This window comes from Xenia sp. Carnegie-2017, unplaced genomic scaffold (genome assembly GCF_021976095.1).
Source record: "Xenia sp. Carnegie-2017 unplaced genomic scaffold, XeniaSp_v1 HiC_scaffold_1, whole genome shotgun sequence".
Classification (NCBI taxonomy): domain Eukaryota; kingdom Metazoa; phylum Cnidaria; class Anthozoa; order Malacalcyonacea; family Xeniidae; genus Xenia; species Xenia sp. Carnegie-2017.
In genome coordinates, this window is record NW_025813402.1 from 3,827,874 (window position 1) to 3,847,541 (window position 19,668).

The 19,668-nt window shown below is 33.4% G+C and overlaps 3 protein-coding genes and 4 long non-coding RNA genes across 11 annotated transcripts; 4 read left to right on the plus strand and 3 right to left on the minus strand.

The window, feature by feature from the left end:
• Positions 1–228: 228 nt before the first annotated feature.
• On the minus strand, positions 229–1,448 carry LOC124445351. The gene is made up of 4 exons (XR_006948126.1): positions 919–1,448; positions 757–840; positions 463–585; positions 229–354 (listed from the first exon to the last, which is right to left on the minus strand). It is a non-coding gene; the product is annotated as an uncharacterized LOC124445351 (long non-coding RNA).
• A 391-nt stretch (positions 1,449–1,839) lies between these two features.
• Positions 1,840–2,211, plus strand: LOC124445358. The gene is made up of 2 exons (XR_006948128.1): positions 1,840–1,879; positions 2,062–2,211. It is a non-coding gene; the product is annotated as an uncharacterized LOC124445358 (long non-coding RNA).
• LOC124445338 lies at positions 1,949–5,716 on the minus strand. Of its 3 annotated transcripts, XR_006948117.1 has the most exons (13): positions 5,623–5,716; positions 5,436–5,510; positions 5,163–5,222; positions 5,020–5,085; positions 4,764–4,840; positions 4,417–4,539; positions 4,162–4,303; positions 3,993–4,093; positions 3,511–3,575; positions 2,512–2,696; positions 2,310–2,445; positions 2,084–2,203; positions 1,949–1,988 (listed from the first exon to the last, which is right to left on the minus strand). It is a non-coding gene; the product is annotated as an uncharacterized LOC124445338 (long non-coding RNA). The 3 variants fall into 3 exon arrangements; XR_006948120.1 differs by lacking the exons at positions 1,949–1,988; positions 4,764–4,840 and having other exon boundaries at positions 2,114–2,203; XR_006948124.1 differs by lacking the exons at positions 1,949–1,988; positions 3,993–4,093 and having other exon boundaries at positions 2,114–2,203.
• On the plus strand, positions 3,268–3,589 carry LOC124445370. The gene is made up of 2 exons (XR_006948133.1): positions 3,268–3,297; positions 3,519–3,589. It is a non-coding gene; the product is annotated as an uncharacterized LOC124445370 (long non-coding RNA).
• Positions 5,717–5,852: 136 nt separating the features above from the next.
• LOC124445290 (F-box/WD repeat-containing protein 9-like) lies at positions 5,853–9,573 on the plus strand. 3 transcript variants are annotated; one of them, XM_046996008.1, is made up of 11 exons: positions 5,853–5,922; positions 6,338–6,555; positions 6,669–6,918; positions 7,079–7,194; positions 7,556–7,650; positions 7,861–8,006; positions 8,079–8,198; positions 8,286–8,378; positions 8,849–8,917; positions 9,135–9,230; positions 9,349–9,573. In XM_046996008.1, exons 2-10 carry the CDS (start codon positions 6,350–6,352, stop codon positions 9,201–9,203), a joined length of 1,164 nt encoding a protein of 387 aa, XP_046851964.1. In that variant the 5' UTR covers positions 5,853–5,922; positions 6,338–6,349; the 3' UTR covers positions 9,204–9,230; positions 9,349–9,573. The 3 variants fall into 3 exon arrangements, with proteins under 3 accessions (XP_046851964.1, XP_046851972.1, XP_046851957.1); XM_046996016.1 differs by having other exon boundaries at positions 5,859–5,918; XM_046996001.1 differs by lacking the exon at positions 5,853–5,922 and adding an exon at positions 5,953–6,216.
• LOC124445318 (U6 snRNA-associated Sm-like protein LSm4) lies at positions 9,475–11,012 on the minus strand. The gene is made up of 6 exons (XM_046996042.1): positions 10,983–11,012; positions 10,845–10,886; positions 10,488–10,586; positions 10,332–10,409; positions 9,965–10,019; positions 9,475–9,832 (listed from the first exon to the last, which is right to left on the minus strand). The coding sequence occupies exons 1-6, from the start codon at positions 10,986–10,988 to the stop codon at positions 9,735–9,737; spliced, it is 378 nt and encodes a 125-aa protein (XP_046851998.1). The 5' UTR covers positions 10,989–11,012; the 3' UTR covers positions 9,475–9,734.
• A 75-nt stretch (positions 11,013–11,087) lies between these two features.
• LOC124445278 (SCL-interrupting locus protein homolog) lies at positions 11,088–19,344 on the plus strand. The gene is made up of 21 exons (XM_046995992.1): positions 11,088–11,271; positions 11,330–11,389; positions 11,482–11,535; positions 11,682–11,788; positions 12,098–12,163; positions 12,630–12,697; positions 12,841–12,912; positions 13,023–13,137; positions 13,291–13,423; positions 13,639–13,722; positions 13,805–13,891; positions 14,028–14,112; positions 14,491–14,550; positions 14,645–14,860; positions 14,931–15,514; positions 15,822–16,893; positions 17,027–17,271; positions 17,389–17,537; positions 17,764–17,888; positions 18,383–18,567; positions 18,716–19,344. The coding sequence occupies exons 1-21, from the start codon at positions 11,216–11,218 to the stop codon at positions 19,266–19,268; spliced, it is 4,176 nt and encodes a 1,391-aa protein (XP_046851948.1). The 5' UTR covers positions 11,088–11,215; the 3' UTR covers positions 19,269–19,344.
• Positions 19,345–19,668: the final 324 nt, after the last annotated feature.

The window sequence follows — 19,668 nt, forward strand, 5'->3', positions numbered from 1 at the left end:
CTTTTGCAGAAACTATATGGGTAACTATGAAGTAATATTTTGTACAGATAAAACTATTCATAAAAACAAGTTTAAATTTTTCGAAAACGAAACTATAACGCGTTACTAATGAATAACGCGACTAAGAGTGAGAAAATAGTCTTTGTAGGCTATTTCTCTCTCAGGATTGTATTTAACAATGCGTAACATGTTCCTGTGCCAAATATGGAGTTTTGTGAAAAGAAAAGTTATCGTATTCCATGTAAGAAACCATGGAGGCAAGAGGCTTAATACACGAATTGCACTGTTCAGCAGCTTGGCTATTGTACATATTGAGCATGGGGTACAATTTCATGTTATATCCTTCGCAGCATCCTACACATAAAGGCAGTTATAAATCAACAAATTTTGTGAAAACATAAAACGGCCATTTTGGATCAATAAGTTCGCTTCAAGTAAAATAGGAAGAGTATGGCAGTTTACCTGAATGATTTTTCCAATGAAACTTATCAACAACAAATTTTGTTTTCTTAAAAAATGCTGGATCTCGGTTCAAACAATACTCGTGCAATCTGCAGGCATTATCGTAAATGACCAACTCTGGCGCTAAAGAAATAAAATACACATAAGCATATCATCAGGCACATTCGGTTATGTTACTGCACATTCGGTTATGTTACAACTCTGTCAGGCGACTAAACCGTCACGCAATCTGTCCGATTCACTGATAATACTCTGTTTGTAGCACCATAAAAGGTACACACATACGTAACTTACCATCAGGAAAACGTGTTCGTAAAATGGTAAATGGGATATTTGGTGATTCGTGATCCCTCATTATTTCGAATCCATAACATATACCTGGAAACAAAAACGAAGGCGCAATGTCACTGCAATAGTAAAACAAATTTTCGTTGGAGCTGTTCATCATGTAAATACCGTGGGGACAAAGAATACAAAATATTCCAGGGATCAAAGTGCCATGCTTCTTCTTGGGTCTAGTGACTTTGGCACAATCTCCCTGCTGTGTCTTCCTATTGTCAAGAACATAATTCCCTCGTTGAACCAGTTCTGGCAGAGAAGGTAGATATCCATGGGACGAATTTTGAGACACCGCAGGTAAGTTGTGTGGCAAACGCCACTGACCGTCCTTGACCTCGAACGGACTTATCGCCTTTTGTACCAATTCCTTTAGCAGCGGTTGAATAGTAATTGGAATTTCTTCGCTAGTCTCAATGACGTTAAACAGTAAGGGCACTTCTTCATGAAGAAGTTTTAAATCAGTCGAAGGATTGTCTTTGGATTGGCTCCATCAGACATCCTTATCAAGAGGTCCAAAACTTCTTCTTTGGGGGGCACAATTGCGCATACTGGTTTGTCAGAAGCCAATGCTGCCAATAACCTTCTGCACGAGTTTGGACAACTAGTGATAAATCCTTGTTTCTCTAACCATTCAAGTAGAGTCCTAAGCCCTTTGAAGATATCTATAAATACGAGAAATTATAGTATAAAATGAGCTCTGGAGTGGTCATACAAAATTTTGTACTCGTGGGGTAATAAATTCTTCTTACTTCAGATTTTAATTCTTGAAATTCGTCCCAACTTAGCTTTGAATCACTGTACTTCTTCAATAAAGCTCGCACATTTCTCCTGTTGATGAAATTGCGCATTTCAAACCTAGTATTGGACAAAAGAAAACAGGTTGTTATTTTTATAACTATAAGCTGTGTACAAAACAAATTGAGAGAAGTCACCATCATGCATAAAATGCTTTCTGATACGTAGATGAACACTCGTATTTACTAATTAGAAGACCTGTATATACTATACATTACAGATAAACTTCAAAATACTTATCTTCCATCTAGCAATCCAGTATCAGACTCTCTTAAATTATTTGGTAAGAAAGTTTTCTGTATTCCAAGAGTTGTTCCATCCATCACCACCTTTTGGGAATTCTTCCACATAATTCACAAAAAAACCCATTGTCAAAATCAATATTAAGCAACCTTAATAAGAGAAAATTCAATAACTTAATAAAACAAGCGATCACTATCTCAATGGAATATTCATATTTTACAGCTGAAAATGAAATGATGCTTACCGTATCATGGCAATGATAGCGAGACGAAACTTGGCGTAAGTTATTTCCTTTGGGAAATTAAAATTACCCGAAGACACTTGCCTTTGTACATACGCAACATAATATTTGTACATAGGTAAACTGAACAAGAATAAAAAGAAAAACATTCAAAAGAGATAGGGCGAGAAAATTAAATAATGGACAAACGTAGCTACTAATGCTTCGGCAAATTTTCATTAAAAAGTACCTCGACGTTATGAAAAGCCGAATGTAATCTTTTAGAACGGCATGAGATATTGCATATGATCCAAACCATACAATCCTGTTTTCAATGCCATCATAATGCTTTTTCGTAGCACAAGAGGAGCAAGGTCTACAATACACTAAATAATTTATTTAAGTCAAATAATTATGAAGCAAAGCGTAACCTATAACAAATCAGAACTTACCCTTCACATCATGGATTGAATAAAAGTACGCAACTGAACACACGTCTACGTACAACCATTCATCTTGAATAGAACGTTTATCCCACTCTGCACCACAAAACAAATACCACTTTCAGATGGCGCCAAAATTTTATGACCATTTTTTTCAGGAAGATCAGTAAAATCGCTTGCATCATTCTCATTGCCTAAAATAATTAAATTGTAATATTTACAAAATGCTAGAAAGTGCTAAATACCATACCGATAAAGGAAATAGTATATGTAAAGCAAAAGGATGTTCACCATTGCAGATTATCTTGCATACCTGTTTCAAATAAAGAAACCTTTTCTTTGCTAAGTGTAGCCAATTCAAAATAGTCTCGCATCTCTGGTGTAATTCCAAAGGAACACTTAAAAAGTGCCAATGGAGAATCCATTTCATCCTCTTCAACGATTTGCATGGCTTTTGCAAGGGTTGTCACATGAATGCAATGATATGACGAACAGCTGCAACATTTTAACTCGGGCTGGGGCGGCGTTACTTTTGAATACACAAAGTACAAAACCCCATGGACTATTCACTGGTTTTACAGCAATCCACTGAACCTCCTGCACACTGCACTAAACAAGTCCTAAAATATGTAAAATCATTTATCTTAAGGTTGTAGATTAATAATTATGATTAATTATGACTTCACAAAATCCTTAGAAAGTGCTTAATATATATATCAGGCACGTAAAGCTAATGGTGAATATGACTTTACTATTTTACCATACATTTAGTTTATACTACTTAATGTATGTACTGTAAGTATGTGGCTATGTATGTATTTGAGTATGAATGTGTATACCTCAATAGTCATAAATTCAATTTGCCCTGTTGGCTATCACCCTAATAGCTTTATAGAAGCTCCTGAACTTAGGCACAGGATGTATGGTAACAAATTGTGGGGTATTAGAAGGTTGAGAAACTATACGTGTATTTGTACAAAAAAGTTATTTTCAGATAACAAAATATACTTCTTCAGGTTGCATCTCATGGTAGGAATGATCACTGAAAACAGACTGCATCATGGATGTGGATTCTGCATTCATAAAAGAAATTGGATGAGATAAATATGTTGTGTAAATAATCATTCACAAATTTTAACAATATTTTTGCTTGTAAAGCTATGCTAGTTAACGTCCACATGTAATAAGAACAATGTCAACAAGGGTCTTGTAAAACACAGAAGGATGACTTCACAAGGGTTTGAAATGTACAATAAACTGATATTTAAGGATGAAGACATTTCCTCCCATACAACATGAAGAACTTTACATTGAAAAATAAGCCAAATACAAATTTGAGACATTCACTACATGCAATGTCAGATTAATATGTAACAAGTTCTCACATCTTTGACAAGGGTCTTCAAACAAATAGTATGTAAGTGTAAGTCTAAATTTGGTGAAGCTGTTCAGACACCTTATATCCTGAAAGAGTAACACACAACACTTACTTTTTCAATAAAATCTTTGGCTTCAATACCAAACTTTCTATCATACACAACCAGATATTTTTCCATTGCTAATATGTGTATGCAACTGGGATATGGTATATCTGACAAGTATAAAATGTTGTTTGGCCTGTTTTAATAATTTCATTTCAGTAACATCTATTTTACATACCTTTTTGAGGATCTAATTGTATATTATTAGGTAGGGCTTCAACAAATTGCTTTCTATTTGCATCACATGAGCAGCACAATATCCAACCGTAGCCATCAAGCAATAGGTGGGGATATCGATGAACAAATACAAATGAATTATGCTGAAGAAAAAAAATACATGCAGGTTATAGCACCAAAAAAAGAGTATTGAGTAATATCATTTAGTTGGGTATATACCCAACATTGAAATTATGGAAATAAAATTTGACATCACCATAATTGTTCTTTTGTTTGCATTATAATCATGAACAACAAAGGATTGCTGACGTGATACATTTGATGCAAAGTCAAACTGTAACAATAGCCCAGTATAGTGGCCAGTGGGTGACAAATGACTCTGAAAGAGAAAGTATACAGTAATTATTAATGTTCACTGTTTCAAAAATATCTATTGTAATATATTTTTATGTTTGTTGAGCACATTTCTACAAGATGTTAATAAAGTTTTGCTACACAGTGTCTCATGCATAAGCATCAACAAGCATATTGTCAATTTATAACACATTAAAAACATGACTAGTGGTAAACAGTATAAAGTATAACTGTATAAGTGAGAACTACTTGACTATGTTGACATGGTTGTTTAGATTCCTCTGTAATCATAGAGATAGATTGCTTGGTAAAATATCTTCAGAATCCTACAAATAAAGACCATTATTTAATTTAAAATGTGTACAGACTTTTAATAAGTGTTGAAATAATGCATGCCTTCTTTAAATTACTTCAAAATTTTTAGTTTTTCTAGTGAAAGCAGTCCTACATATAACCATTTCCAATGACTTTTCATGAGAAACAATATCAATATGTACATTAAAACCTGTGTTTTGGTGGTTAACTCTTGGTGCTTGTCATAATTTTCAGCAATATCTTCACTTTGTTCATTCTACATATAAATGAAAAAAACCCATGAACATAGCGTATTTTTATATCTACATAGTTTTACAATATATGTAAACTTACTAAATCCCCAAATTCATTTTCTTGTTCAAAAAATTGAGATTCATATGACACACTGCTATTCTATTAACATATATGACATTGTGATTAAAGGATGTAGAGAATCCAGACTTGAAATTGGAAAATGTGCTCAGAATAATCGTTTTTCCTTACACAACATTGTGGGCATAAATAAATTTGTACACATACTTTTGTTAATATAACTGTCGTAATAAATATAAATTAATATGAACTTGTGCAACCAGAAACAATAAAAGAACACTTTAAAATTCCTACCGCATCATCTTTTGTGTGTTTCCTTTCCTCTCCACGTTATTGTAAAAGAAGTCATTTGAGCGTCTGAATTTCTTCCTGAATTGATACATTTTGCAAGTGTACCCAAAAAATAATACCCCGATTTATAAAAACCAGTACTGCACGTGTTCTTGGATTGACAAAGTTAGCCTAGAATTAGTCTAAGTACCATTCTCCCAGCCAGACTTCTCCGATAGATATTTAAAAAAGTACTAAGCATAGTACTGAGTGACTGAGCCCTGTTGATCGATTGCCTTGCTTCGAGCTTTGATGTTGCAAACTCCTAAAAAATATGAATACACGAAGAAATATTGTTCTCATACATGAACTTCGAAACATGTAGTAAATGGAAGCCCTGAAATTTCTTTTTTAAGCTGCACCAGTCGGATGGTTGTATTTGTGGTTGTATATGCCATTTTCCGGCAGCGAAACATACCACGAACAAATGGTGCGCCATTTTGAAAAGTTGGTAATGTATTGAAATGTATCTTATGAGTTATGATCCTTATATGAAAAGTCGTGTCCCCACGCACCAAATGTACTTTTATTACTTTTGAAAAGAAATGAAAGAACACTGGTTTTCAGAAAAGAGGAATAGCGTTATTAAACTTATTATGCATCTGATTGTTTGTATGAATACAATTCTAGTCTTGAAGTCCATACGTTGAGATGCAACCTGTTTACTATTGGATAACTATTTGCCTGTATGTCAGTGATCAGTATGTGGCTTTGTAGTAGTAATCATTAGGTTGCTGGACCCCTTGTAAGTTTCTATTTTCATTGATTATATATTGGCTGATTTCAACTGTCTTTACACACCAGCTTATTTATCAACAAAGTGCCTAAGTATGCACTGCATCTAAATATGAGAATATTTTTCTTAGATGTTATAATGAATGATGAATCTGACTGATCTACCTCCAGAACTTCTCTTGTCAATATTCTATTTTCTAAGAACAAGAATAGTGTTAACTAAAGTGGCCTGTGTATGCAAGTTGTTTTATCATCTTGTTTCAACTGAAGCAATATGGAAGATAAGGTTTACAAAAAGCTGGCCAACAAGAATCAAAACGCACAATGATTTCAGGCACATTTCTCCAAGGTATGTGGAATGTAAATGGTTTGACAATATTTGATTATTAAGGAATGTTTCTGTGATTAATTACATGATTGAAAGTTCTTGTACATTTTAGAAAATTTTCTTTACATTTTCAGGTGGAAAGAACTATGCTATAAAAATGAAGAATTTGATGAATTCTGGGTCCATGAAAAGAAAATTCTTTCCATGACTTCTGTTATCCAGTCTTATCCTATTGATTCGTTGTTATTAATGAATTCCGGAAGGCTGTTGATATCTGGTTCAAGAGACAGATCCATTTGTATCACCAATCTGGAGAATATGAAGAAATATGAAAATGAGTTTGACTTGTCTAAGGCTCCTTGCTCTTATATTAATGAACACATGGTAAGTAGTCTAAAATAGCTAAAAAACAACTTTGGAAGTATGTATTGTTTACAATATTAAAGTCCTTTGAGGATTGTGGGGAAATATTTCATGTGCTTGCAAATATCCAATGTATAAATGTACAAATATACATTTTTGTCTGTGTATTTTACTTTTTTAGGGTTGGATTTGGAGACTGGTACATGATCCAATTAATCCTGAACGATTTTGTTCTGGAGCTTGGGATGGTTATATCAAGTTGTGGGATGTCCAAACTCTGACATGTTCTGAGTCTATGTACGTACGTAAGACGAAATATTCTTAACATTTAATGAAAGTAATCATTGTAAGTTCTTTGTTTGTTAAATCCCATGTTTTTTAATCATTAGTTCATTTTTCATACATGCTTTGTTATATAGTAGCTCATAATTGATTCCAATTGCTTGATATGTACCTACACTGTTGATTTTCTAGAGATTAGTAAAGTATAAGTTCACAACTATCATGATGTTACAATTAATGATGAAATTAAGGCATCAATTTAAGTAATCTTTTGCACTTAGGATTAACACTAATGATAATATTGCCTGGTCTATCAAAGAAATAGAATTGCATGCTTAATTGTTATTGTAATGGCAATATTATTTTATGATTTTAGACACACTGCAACACCTCCCTTATGCATATCATGGACAAATGACTTACTTATTGCTGGTTGCAATGATAAAACTATTCGTCTTATTGATCCAAGAAGTAAGTCCCACAAGCATTTTGGAAATCAAAAGTATTTGAAGGAGTTTTTTTACAATAAAGCATACAATAAAACTTTGTTATAACTAGATTGAATTTAACAGTGATCATTATCAATCAATAAAAATTACTTATAAGTTCACCAACGTTTATTTATGTCTTTTGAAAACCATTGCTTTTTTAAAAAAATCATTATTATTTATCATTTATTAGCTTTTTCAATGGTTGAAAAATTGAAGAATCATACCAGCTCTGTGCTGTGTCTGTACGCTAGTGATGACGTCATTATATCAGGAAGTGATGACCAAACATTATGCGTGTTTGACAAGAAAGCTGGAAAAGTCTTAAAAAAGTTACAGGTTTGCTAACACTATCTGCCATGATTCACATTCCATTACGATTAAGTTTATCATTTTGCCCCATTATTCCAGCTTGCATCTCCTGCATTTTGTCTTCATCATTGGAGCTATGGTTACGATCTCTTACGTGTAGCTGGCCGTAAAAACATATATGATATTAGTATGGATGATCGTTGTTATGAATTAATCAAGGTAAGATGGGAAATTTAATATTTAAATGATAAATTTTACCATGTTAGTAGTAATTTGTTGTGCGCGTTTAATTCTCCAACCTTCTAGACAAATGGCAACACTGGACATTCAAAAAAGATAAATGATTTTGCATGTTTTAAAGGAGCATTATTAACTGGCTCTGCCGACGGCAAGTTACTTGTGAGTTTGTTATTTTACGATATTATACATTTTCTTGAGCCACCTAGTTTTAATGTTCAGAGGCCTTGCCAGAGCCCTGTCTTAGATTTGGTGACGGATAATTAGATTCTGCCATACACCAATCCTTGGAGCGGGAAACAACTTAAAAATAGGTACGCTTAGCGTGCAAGCTTACCAATTTCATTCCATAGTCACGTGGATGACTAGCGCATTTGAACTTTATGTTATATATGTAACAGAATCGAAACGGTGAAGTGCAAAACATTAGATTTCTTTGAAATTGTTTCGAGTTTATTATTGTATTAAAAAATAATTTATACGGCCTACGGTCAATGTTATAATCAATTTTAATTTTATGCAATAATTGTTAAAAATGAAATCAATCATCGCCAATGGCCAATCTAACGTGCATCTTTTTCATAAATGCTCGTTTTCAATTCTGTGAATTTCACGTTGCTTTACGTTTTCAGGTTTGTGAACCATCTTTATCTTTATCACCTACGAAGCTTTTACACGAAGGAATACATGAAATTACCAGAGTAAGACTAAAACACATACGTCCAAAATTTTGCTGTTTTTTGGAGGACGCTAAATTAGTGTAAACACTGTCTACCAAAATCATGTATATAGAAGAATGTCTTAACACTTTGGTTAAGCTGTGAAAACCAAATTTTCCAAAGAAACGTTTATGTATAACTTTAATACAGTATGTGAACAAATACATTTTTGATAGACATGACAGTAACTTTTTTTTAGTTATCAACCTGTGAGAATATTCTTGCAATGGCTTCTTCTGGTGGAAAGCTTTGTTTATGGAGGTTTTAGCAATGATTGAAGACAAGAAGGTTTAAGGTAAGAATATTATTCTCCTCCCACCATTCTCCATATTTGCCTTAAGTTGTAGAAAATAGATAGTTAATTTTATATGATGTTCAATAACACTCAGGAGCTAATATTGTTGTATTTTCAGATGAGACTCATTTGGGTGGTCACAATCTCTTACACATGTACCTTTCTTGGCATAAGGTTAAGTTCTAAGCTCTGTCTGTTTAGTAGTTTGGCTTTTAGTGACAATTAAAGTTTAAACAAACTATAATACTATTATCTACATATATTGTTTGTCATTGTAAAAATTAATATTCTTTCATTTTGAAAAACCATTAAATATATATGAGTACTGGTGTAATATAGAAAAGACAACATACATTTTTTTGGACATACATACAACATGCAGTTTGCGTTAGCAGTATCTGAATAATGTCATTTCTCAAGTTCAATGATTTTTCACACAAGCATATCTTTAAAATCTGTGAGATATGACCATAAGTGGTAAACAACAACATAACATCAACATGTTTATCTATCAACACCTCCTCCTTCTTGATCTTTTCTGGGTTTACCTCTACCTCTACCACTGCCACCACGACCTCCTCGTCCACCACCACGTCCACGACCTGTGACAAGTAATGGTTGTGTTACTTTAAAAATGTCAAATAATTATTTTTCTGGGTTAAGCTAGTGATGAAGAAATTGGACTTGATTACTGGTACAACATAATGCACAGCAAAAAAGAAAGACTGACTGACCTGGTCTTCCTCTGCCTTTAGCTTTAGAGATATCTTCTTTCACCATATCAATAACCTTAAAAAGAACCAAATTTCCTCAGATAATATATTTGAATTGATGCAATTCATTAGCTACATTAGTGGTAATATAACTTTCAACGATATCAAAAGAAAAAGTTTTAGTTTTTTCTTATTTGGTTTATAAATGTGACATACACATGCTGTATTCAAAAAGTATGCAAAATGTTCAAAATTTTGCAACAACATTTAATTCAAATCTTTCAACTAATCTCAAATTGTCTTAAAATTATTCATCCTAAATGGCCAAATACATCATCACAAGTAATTCATAATTAACACTCATTTGGTGCTGCCAACTTTCACTCACTTCATCTGGTATTCGTAAGTACTTTATGTTACTTCCACGTACATAACATTCAGGAATACGCCAAAACCTATCACCATCCTATAAATCAATTTTTTTATACAATTTTATTTGCATTGTATCTTTTACGCATTTCTGTAAATTAACACTGTAACTAACTCTCGCCGTGCAGATCACTTCTCGAAGATTAATGTTCATCCAGTTATCACAGCTTACTAAATGACCGTTGTATGTTTCACCATTTTTCAACTCGACAAGCTATACAATGAATTTTGAAATTAAATCGAAGAATTATTAAAATATTATGACTTTATGATTCAGCTTATCAAACATCAGTTATGTAATCATATGTTTAAATAAATATCTGTAAATTTACGTGCAGTGAAAATATCTGAGATGTGCATAGTATGTTTAATGTAATAAAATTCTTTCACATAAAGCTGGCATGCAGGATACCTAGGAAGGAGTTCAAGGACATCATACATTTTGATTTAGGAATAACAAAAGGTGACTAACCATAGGATGATTTTGTGCAGCTCGAAGCAGTGATAATGGCAGCTAAAGTTTAGGTAAACACTATACATTATTGTTTTCTAAGAGCATAATAATAAAAAGACAGAGTTTACATACAAAAGTACATATTTGAAAACTTACCACCATCTTGGAATTTAGAGTTTCACGAAAAATATCCCATAATATCATCAACTATCTCCTACGCAGTATATAGTCATGGGGCATGGGGCGAGGAGAAAGCGCGCACTTGTATGAATTTTATGAACGATGTTTATGTTTGGTTTTTGCTTTGATTATTTGATAGCAAACGTTAAATATCAAAAAACTTCAAAATCTGCTGACTTTATTTCACTTATTAAGTGCAAGAACTGAAAATGATCAGATCTGAAAGACAGCAATCTGCCTACTTTCCTTTAAAGATCAACAACAGGTACGTGATTACATAATGTTAGGTTTTAAAAAATTTTAATATTTTCTCTCCCAAATAGCAAGAAAGAATTAGATTCTGTGGTGCCAATCCGTTTCCCATCCACACGAAATATTCTATGGTAAGTCAAAAATAAATATTTCTTTTTCAAAATGTAATAATCTTCGTTGTCCATTTTGCTGGACTTGATGTAATATTTTCTGTACATTTCAGGCAAAGTAAACCAGTAGGTGATTTTGAAACTTTGTCATTGAGATTGAATAACAAGTAAAGACTATTTTATTTTACTTTACTATAGAAATTCAATTTAACTTTAGCTGCACCTTTTGCTTTGGTTATGAAATAAGTTCTGTTCAGAGTTGAGTTGGTTTTCACAGTTGTACCATTTTTCAAATTTCTTATTTTACATTTAGGACAATTCAGTTATTTGTTGTGGAAAAAAGCTTGCGTTTAGCTCATAGATATTCTGAAGACAGAAATATTTCAAGTTTTTTGTTGGGCTCTGTTTATCCAAAATCAGGTAAGTAGGTATTGCTAGTTAGTTGATTAAATTATTGACATAATTTTTTTTAACATGTTGGACAGTGCAAGTATTTAATTTTAATCCATAGTTTTTGATAATATTGAGATAAGAGTAACCAGACTATCAGTGCAGTTTTTCTCATACACAATGTATCAATAAAAGTGAACAGTTGGAAAAAAGTTGCTTGATTTATTAGTGCAAGGCATGCAAAAATCTTTGGTGAAATAGGTAGTTGGTCTTTTCTAAATTTTGCAATCTAAAAGAGCATTTATTAAGTTTTGCAGCATAACTCTTGTTAAATTTCAGGTGATGGTGGTATATGTTTTGAAGTGGATAGATTTGATCCTGGCAGAGAAATTAGTGAGAAAATAGGTCAGAATAAAATCATTTGCATTAAATAACCATATGTACGTAATTAATGATTTAGTTAAAAAAGGCATATGTGTTTTTTGTGTCCAGTTTTTGACAACTTTTACTAAACCCCCCTCAATGAACATGTGTACTGTGTGTTCCTCTTTCTTTCAATAATTCACTCACTTTGCTTACTATATTATTTGAGTTATAGCAAACAACGATGGTAGTTGTCTGCTTGACATATTGTATTCTGGGTATGATGAGTTGAAATTGAAATGAGACGTACAGTGTATGTCGCTCAAAATATGATTAATTTTAATCTTCTCTCTGACCCTTCCCTCTGAGCCGGAATTTTTTAAAATGAATAACATAATGTAGTTATGATTTGTGCTTTAACAGGCGTACGTTGAAAGAAACCACAAAATTCCTTTCTATGGAATATCACATGCATTATCCGTTACCATACTTTATACTTTTTCTCCAGGTGAACAGTTGATTAAATCAAAAATTCCTACAGCTGTTGTACCTGGTGATCATATCATACCCATCATTGTACGTGACGTGACTTATGATAATATAATGAAAGATCTTTATTGTAATTGAAAATGCTTGAAAGAATTTTCATTTTTTTTTGACGTATATATATATACATACCGGGTTTTTCTGCACGTTGTTTTATCGCTATGTATGTTCAGGTTAAGCAAGAAGTTGTGAAATCAAGTGACTCTCAAAGTCACACGAAAGATGAATTTTCTCGAGCTGTTAAGGTAAAAAAACAACTTAAGATAACTACGTCAATTGAATTGCTAATTTTCGATATACTTCCTTATTTTTACCATATCATGCTGTTCTTAAGTGAATCTTTGATTGCGTTTAGGTGATGCAAGATAAAATTTGTGGAAAAGATGCTCTGACATTATCTCATATAGTTTCATTGAAAGCTAATCTCTACTGTCATAGAAAATACGATGAACTTATTGTGTCACTTCATTGTAAGTGTACCTTTGCACTTTACACGTACAAATAATTAAAAGCTTTCCGCGTAGCTACATATATTTGTAGCCTACAAGAGTGTAAAACTCAGTGTGTGATTTCGCTTTAAAAATTTTTATATTTTCTTGCGGTAAATGGTATTTTTTTTCCAGGTGGGGCTGTTGTTCCCGACATAACATTCCACGCACGTCCAATAGCTCCTCTTCCAATTATTCCGACAACTTTAGCGAGAAATCTGTCCGGACCACTAAGACTAAGTGACGTAGAAGGAACTCCTAAAATGGGGTATGTCATCCAACTTTTATGTGATTGCATTTTTGATGCTGCGGCCTATGTCTAAAATTTCAGTATAAAAAACATCCCTATACCAGTACCGCAGTTTTTTAATCACTGTATTTACCGTTATTTCTGTATCCAGAATGCTTTTGTTTTGTAGATTTGTGACTATGGATGAATTTTGTTTTGTAGATATGTGACTATGGATGAATTTTGTTTTGTAGATATGTGACTATGGATGAAACAAGAAAGCTTTTATTGCTCCTAGAGTCTGATCTTAAAGCTTATAGTCTTCCTTTAATTGGGATGTATGTCAGTGATATGTTATGCTGAAGATGAGGCTGAAACTTGTTTCTATGTTAATTCAGTGTTTTTATCTTTTCTAAACAGTTGGATATCTGGAGTAAATAATATCCATCATCCTTATGTCTGGGCTTCATGTTTACGTTATTTAAACTGTAGCGATATCAAAGACAGGTGAGCTACGTATTTCAAAAATTTATTTTTGCTAGAATTTAGTTCAATATTTTCTTTATTCCGATACAATATTTTTCCAATCTAAATTTTTGAAACAAACTAGTGCTTTCTCCCAATGATTTCTTACATGTTTTAGAGTATTGAGTCCTTCAAGAACTTTTCTTTTCCTTCATTATTCAATTGCGCGGAAAATTCCTGATTTTTGGGAGTGCCATACAGAGGTTGGTAACGTAAAGAAAAGTATCGTTATCACTACTGCAGTAGTTACATTATTAGTATTCATCAATATTTATTGTTTAAAACTAACATAAAGTGGCAAAAAGGATGGAAATGCGATGTGTTTTCTCCAAAATTATTGTATAAAAAACTTGTGTTTATTTTTCTGCTAAATGCTTCATGTCTTAATGAAGCATTTATTACTGGATCATTTCTACAGTTGTCCACTCGGGATTTTTATTAGTTAAAGAATTCATATCTAATACGTATATGTTTCATATAACAATATTATAAGGAAAATTTTCTATGAAAATAACATGCATGTATGTGTATCAAACACATATGTTTTAGAAATTGATCTGATTTTGCCTTCGATTTCTTAGAATGATGAATTTTTGGAATTTGAACTCCTGAGCTGCAGAGAAAACTTACATCTTGATCTGGTATTTAACCATTTACGTATACCCATCCTAGATTACTTATTATTTTTTAGCAAGACGGTCGACTCTATGTAGGTGAGAAAATGTTTTGTTCTAGGATGACGTCAGTTCAAAAGATCCCGTATGTTTTCATCTTACACCAACTTCTGACAGTATGAATAAAGCTTTGTTCAATGAAGCTATTTTTGAATGGAAGAAAGAAAAAACGTCAACGACAACTACCAGTATTGATGAAGTAGTAAATAATACAACTTCAGGTCATACGAAGATTGATGGCCAATATTCTCCGTCACCACGTCCTAGTCCAACACAGGTTTGATTGCTTTTCTTTCGAGACTATGCACGACTATTTGAAATGATTATTTTTATCAATTGATGTACAGTTAAAAACTCCATGTGCTCCTGCTCCTGAAGAATCATTATCACTCAGTTTTGACGAAGGATCGAACAATACGACACAGAAAATCTTGAATAAAACTGTAAAGGAAAGAAAAGTTTTAACTGTGAGTTCTAAACAGCCGCAGAACCCTTCAAACAGTTGTAAAATTTCCAGAGAACCATTTAGGCCGATCGCAAACGAGAAAGGTTCAAGAACTGTCGTTGACAAAGGCAATCAGGTTGTATCTAGGAGAACTGTAACCTGTTGTAAAAAAAATAAAGAGATTCATCCCTTGATATCAAGAAATAGATCACAGGATGATGAAGAAAATAAAGAGAATACTCCTTTAGTATCAAGAAGTAGATCACTGGGGGGTGAAGAAAAGAAACAGAACACTCCATTGACATCAAGAAGTAGATTACATAGGGGTGATGAAAATAAAGAGAATGCTCCATTGACACCAAGAAGTAGATCTCATGGGGGTGAAGAAAAGAAAGAGAATACTCCCTTGACATCAAGAAATAGATTACATAGGGGTGATGAAAATAAAGAGAATGCTCCATTGACATCAAGAAGTAGATCTCAGGGGTGAAGAAAAGAAAGAGAATGCTCCATTGACATCAAGAAGTAGATCTCAGGGGTGAAGAAAATAAAGAGAATGCTCCATTGACATCAAGAAGTAGATCTCAGGGGGGTGAAGAAAATAAAGAGAATGCTCCATTGACATCAAGAAGTAGATTACATAGGGGTGATGAAAATAAAGAGAAGGCTCCATTGACATCAAGAAGTAGATCTCATGGGGTGAAGAAAGAAAGAGAATATGACATCAAGAAATAGATTATAGGGTGATGAAAATAAAGAGAATGCTCCATTGACATCAAGAAGTAGATCTCAGGGGTGAAGAAAATAAAGAGAATGCTCCATTGACATCAAGAAGTAGATATCAGGGGGGTGAAGAAAATAAAGAGAATGCTCCATTGACATCAAGAAGTAGATATCAGGGGGGTGAAGAAAATAAAGAGAATGCTCCATTGACATCAAGAAGTAGATCACAGGGGAGCTATTATAAAATACCAAATAAGAGAGAGGAAAGAAAATCTGTTCAGGCACACATAAACATGAATAAACTGTTAGTTGAAAAGCAACAGAAACTTGTGCTGAAATCAGTTGAAAATGTCGAAGAACCTGGACGTCCAGTTGTTGACGTGGCAAGAAGAAATAGATTTCATAGTGAAGATATTTCACCTCGTATATCACAACCAAGAGAAATAATACGTTGTCGAGCATCATCGTTTTCTTCATCCGATATTTCTCAAGAAGATACGTCATCACTATCAAAGAGATCATTTGATGTTTGTATGGATTGTGAAACAATTTCTAGAAAGATAAAGAAGACGGTTACATTAATGTCAGATAAGCATGAAAAACCGCAGTCACAGGATACGGAACACGACAATAGTAATAATGAAAATGAAACCGTTATCGATGCTTTGAATAGAAGTTTTACTAGTGATGATACACAAACAGCTAAGGATGTTGATTTGAACAGCAATGGAAGATGTAGCAACGATGGAGAGCCAACCATGAGGAATGGTAGCTCAACTATGGATTGGCATACCCGCAGCAACGCGTCTAATCATTCTGTTGACGTGAAAAATACCGAAAATACTTCCTGCATCAGATCAGATGATGGAATTTTAAAACAACATGACGACAAAAGTCTTTCTTCAAAGATAACACAAGAGGGTTTAACGTTAGCTCAAAACCATCTCATTAATAATCAATGCCATGATTGTAATAATTGCTCACGAGCCTTATTGCTGACGCGTGGCGAAGATGATTGTAACGTGAAGAAATCTAAAAATGAGGAAGCGAAAAATGATTTGCCGATTTCATCAAAGACATATCACGATTTGCAGGAGCAAGTTGTGAGACAAGCAGATATGATTCGAGTTCTTCAAGAACAGGTATGTTTTAGTTTCTCCATAAGAGTCGTACTTTTCACCATTATAATACATCAGTAGAAATTTCTTTGATGACTGATGCCACAGAGATTTGTTGGGGTTGCTGTATTTGATGTATTCATCTTTCTTTTTCCAGGTTCGTTCATTGCTTAGAATGAACGTAGCTGTTTCATCAGAGAAAATTTCTGACGATTTACCGCTGACTCCTACCTCAACATCAGTCAGTGCACATGAAAATCACTGTGGAAGTCCTGCCACGGTATCATCTAATGAAAACTTCTCAAAAGTTGACAGTTGTGATCATGTGACGGAAAAAGTAACAATTGGTGTAAACACTGGATCAAGTCTTTTGTGTGAACCACCTTCACATTGCTGTACAAAGTATGTTTTTTTGAGTTTAATTTATACAGAGATTGAACGAAACCTGTTGCACAAATTAGTGAGGTTACAAGATAAGAAAAACGTCGAGTATATGTAGTTTATTGTATCTTTCATTAGGTCTGAGGAGGAATTGTTGGATAATGAGCCTAAAGATGAACAAAACACACAATCTATTTTCCCGACACCCGATAAAACTGCAAGCGTCCTCAATAACTCTGAGGTAGATGTTCCGAGTCAAGTTACTGACGCTGAAGTTCCTGTGAAATGTGAGTTCTAATGTTTGTACTTTTTCTTTGGCTTCACGTAATAATTGTTTTAACAAGTTTTGCTTATGACTATATGTTTATTGTTAGCAAAACTCACATTGTCACTGAAAGCAAAGACTTTGTAATTGAATGCATGATTCTACGACTACGAAGACTTATGTAATGTGCAACGAAATCTTTGTCTCATGCGAATGTTTTATTATATCTTCAATAAATTCGTTTATAGTTGCTCAAGGTGATGGTGAAGTATTGAATGAGGACGTTGGCAATGAAAAAATTCTACAAAATGAGAAAGTACAGATGAAAAGTGAGAAAAATATCAAAGGACGTGAATTTTACGACAGATTGTTGGTAAGCTAATCGCCCCTCCCATCTTAAAAAAGATTTAAGCAACGTTTTTTTGTTCTTAGATTTCTGATGTTTTTTTGTTTCTGTATGAACAAAATGTTTGTAAAAGAAAATGCTTTAGAAAAACTTTTACATCAGTTTTACAAAATAGTCTTACAAAAACACGGACGCTGATTGGTTGAAAACCCGTGATTTTAGAAACTCGGTAATTTCCAGAAATATTGTACTTGTTCCCATTGAGTTATAGAATCACTTGTCAAGGTTTGAGAGAAACTCGAAATTGCGTGGAAACATCTGCATTTCGTGCTTGTACTTACCAGGCAATTTCTCGTTTCTCCCGAACTTTTTCAATAACTCTACTGAAACATGCAAAATGTTTTCTATTACTTAAACAGATAACAAGAGTGCATCTCACGCCATGAAAAATATTTCAATCATGAGCTAAGTTGTTTCGACTATTCTCAAAAAAAAACAACATTATAAACATTTTCTTTCAGCATCAAGTACAAGATTTGCTGTCTGAACAAGTTGATATTGAGGAAAAAACAACTGAAGATAAGCCACAACAGAAATCGCAGTCATGTCAAAATATTCCATCTAGAGAAGTTGTCGTTCAAGCAACTTTAAAACAACTGGAAAAAATAAAGCAATTGGACGATGGAAATATTCAATTAAAATCTAGGTACGAGAATTGAGAATAGAGTTTTGTAATCAGCAACAATTAGATATTTCTACGAGTAACTTTATTCTAATCCACAGCTTTTTTGTGGAAGGTTTTTTGTTAAACTTGATGGATTTTGTTAAAGTTCACATATATTTTTTTTATTAAGTATGAAGACGGAGACAAACAATCACAGATCCTTATCGACCAGTTTCATCCCAGAACATCCACGACTGAACTTTGTATCCATGTCAGTTGATGATACTTTTGATGAAATGACGTGTATTGATGATGTTGCTCTAAAATATTTGTCAGAGGAAGAGCTTAAGAATTACAAACATGAACTTAAACCTTGTAAAACGACAGTTAGGAGATCCTATACGCGAACTGTTCGTTTTGGAAGTTTACCTAGCGAAGGTGAACGAAAAGCATTAGCAAAACGAAATACTCGTGAAACTGATTTTACTTGGAACAACTTGTCATTTTCTACCAAAAATTATTTAACGAAATACAATCTTGTTGAAGGATCCGAAGTTTCATTGTACAAAAAAGATGAAGACACTAAACAGGAAATTTCTCGTGAAAAAACTAAAGCAACCGGACCTTCTACTACCTCTCAAGACTCTAATGGACCCGTGTCGACTCCTAACACTGAACACCATGAAGTGTCCAGTCATATTTTAGATATTCAAAGATTGAAGAACTTGCCGAAATTATTTTGATTATTCTGGAAAAACCATTTATTAATGTTTTTGTTATTTTATTCTCTTAAAAAATCAATATGAATGATGAATTTTAGCTGGCGTTCGTTTGTAAGTGTTGCTTTTATTGCACGATTGAACATATTTGGCGTAAGAGAGGAGTAAATATTGGATCATTGTGGAAAAAAACACAAAATTTAAACGTAGATCAGTCTTGATCATCGTCCATTCAGCTATACGTCTAGAATTCATGTTATTTAACAAAATATGGACAACGGCACCCCTTAGAGGTGGCCAATAAAGTTTCACCTAGGGCCGCTGGCGAACATGAGTAAATTATAGGACAAATAAAAGGAGTTTAATTATATGCTGCAACGACGGACTATCGAAAATCACCTGCACAGGGCCTTTATCGAAAACT

What these genes read in the sequence shown, in the direction of transcription:
- LOC124445318 (XM_046996042.1), bottom strand. An exon ending in ACTTACGAATACCAGATGAA is followed by an intron (nt 10,020 to 10,331) that starts GTGAGTGAAAGT and finishes GTTCTTTTTAAG; the next exon opens with GTTATTGATATGGTGAAAGA. An exon ending in TAAAGGCAGAGGAAGACCAG is followed by an intron (nt 9,833 to 9,964) that starts GTCAGTCAGTCT and finishes TACTTGTCACAG; the next exon opens with GTCGTGGACGTGGTGGTGGA.
- LOC124445290 (XM_046996008.1), top strand. Translation starts at nt 6,350, where the DNA reads ATGATGAATCTGACTGATCTACCTCCAGAACTTCTCTTGTCAATATTC. An exon ending in AAGTCTTAAAAAAGTTACAG is followed by an intron (nt 8,007 to 8,078) that starts GTTTGCTAACAC and finishes CCATTATTCCAG; the next exon opens with CTTGCATCTCCTGCATTTTG. An exon ending in GTTGTTATGAATTAATCAAG is followed by an intron (nt 8,199 to 8,285) that starts GTAAGATGGGAA and finishes CCAACCTTCTAG; the next exon opens with ACAAATGGCAACACTGGACA.
- LOC124445278 (XM_046995992.1), top strand. Translation starts at nt 11,216, where the DNA reads ATGATCAGATCTGAAAGACAGCAATCTGCCTACTTTCCTTTAAAGATC. An exon ending in GAAGGAACTCCTAAAATGGG is followed by an intron (nt 13,424 to 13,638) that starts GTATGTCATCCA and finishes TTTGTTTTGTAG; the next exon opens with ATATGTGACTATGGATGAAA. An exon ending in CCTTCACATTGCTGTACAAA is followed by an intron (nt 17,272 to 17,388) that starts GTATGTTTTTTT and finishes ATCTTTCATTAG; the next exon opens with GTCTGAGGAGGAATTGTTGG.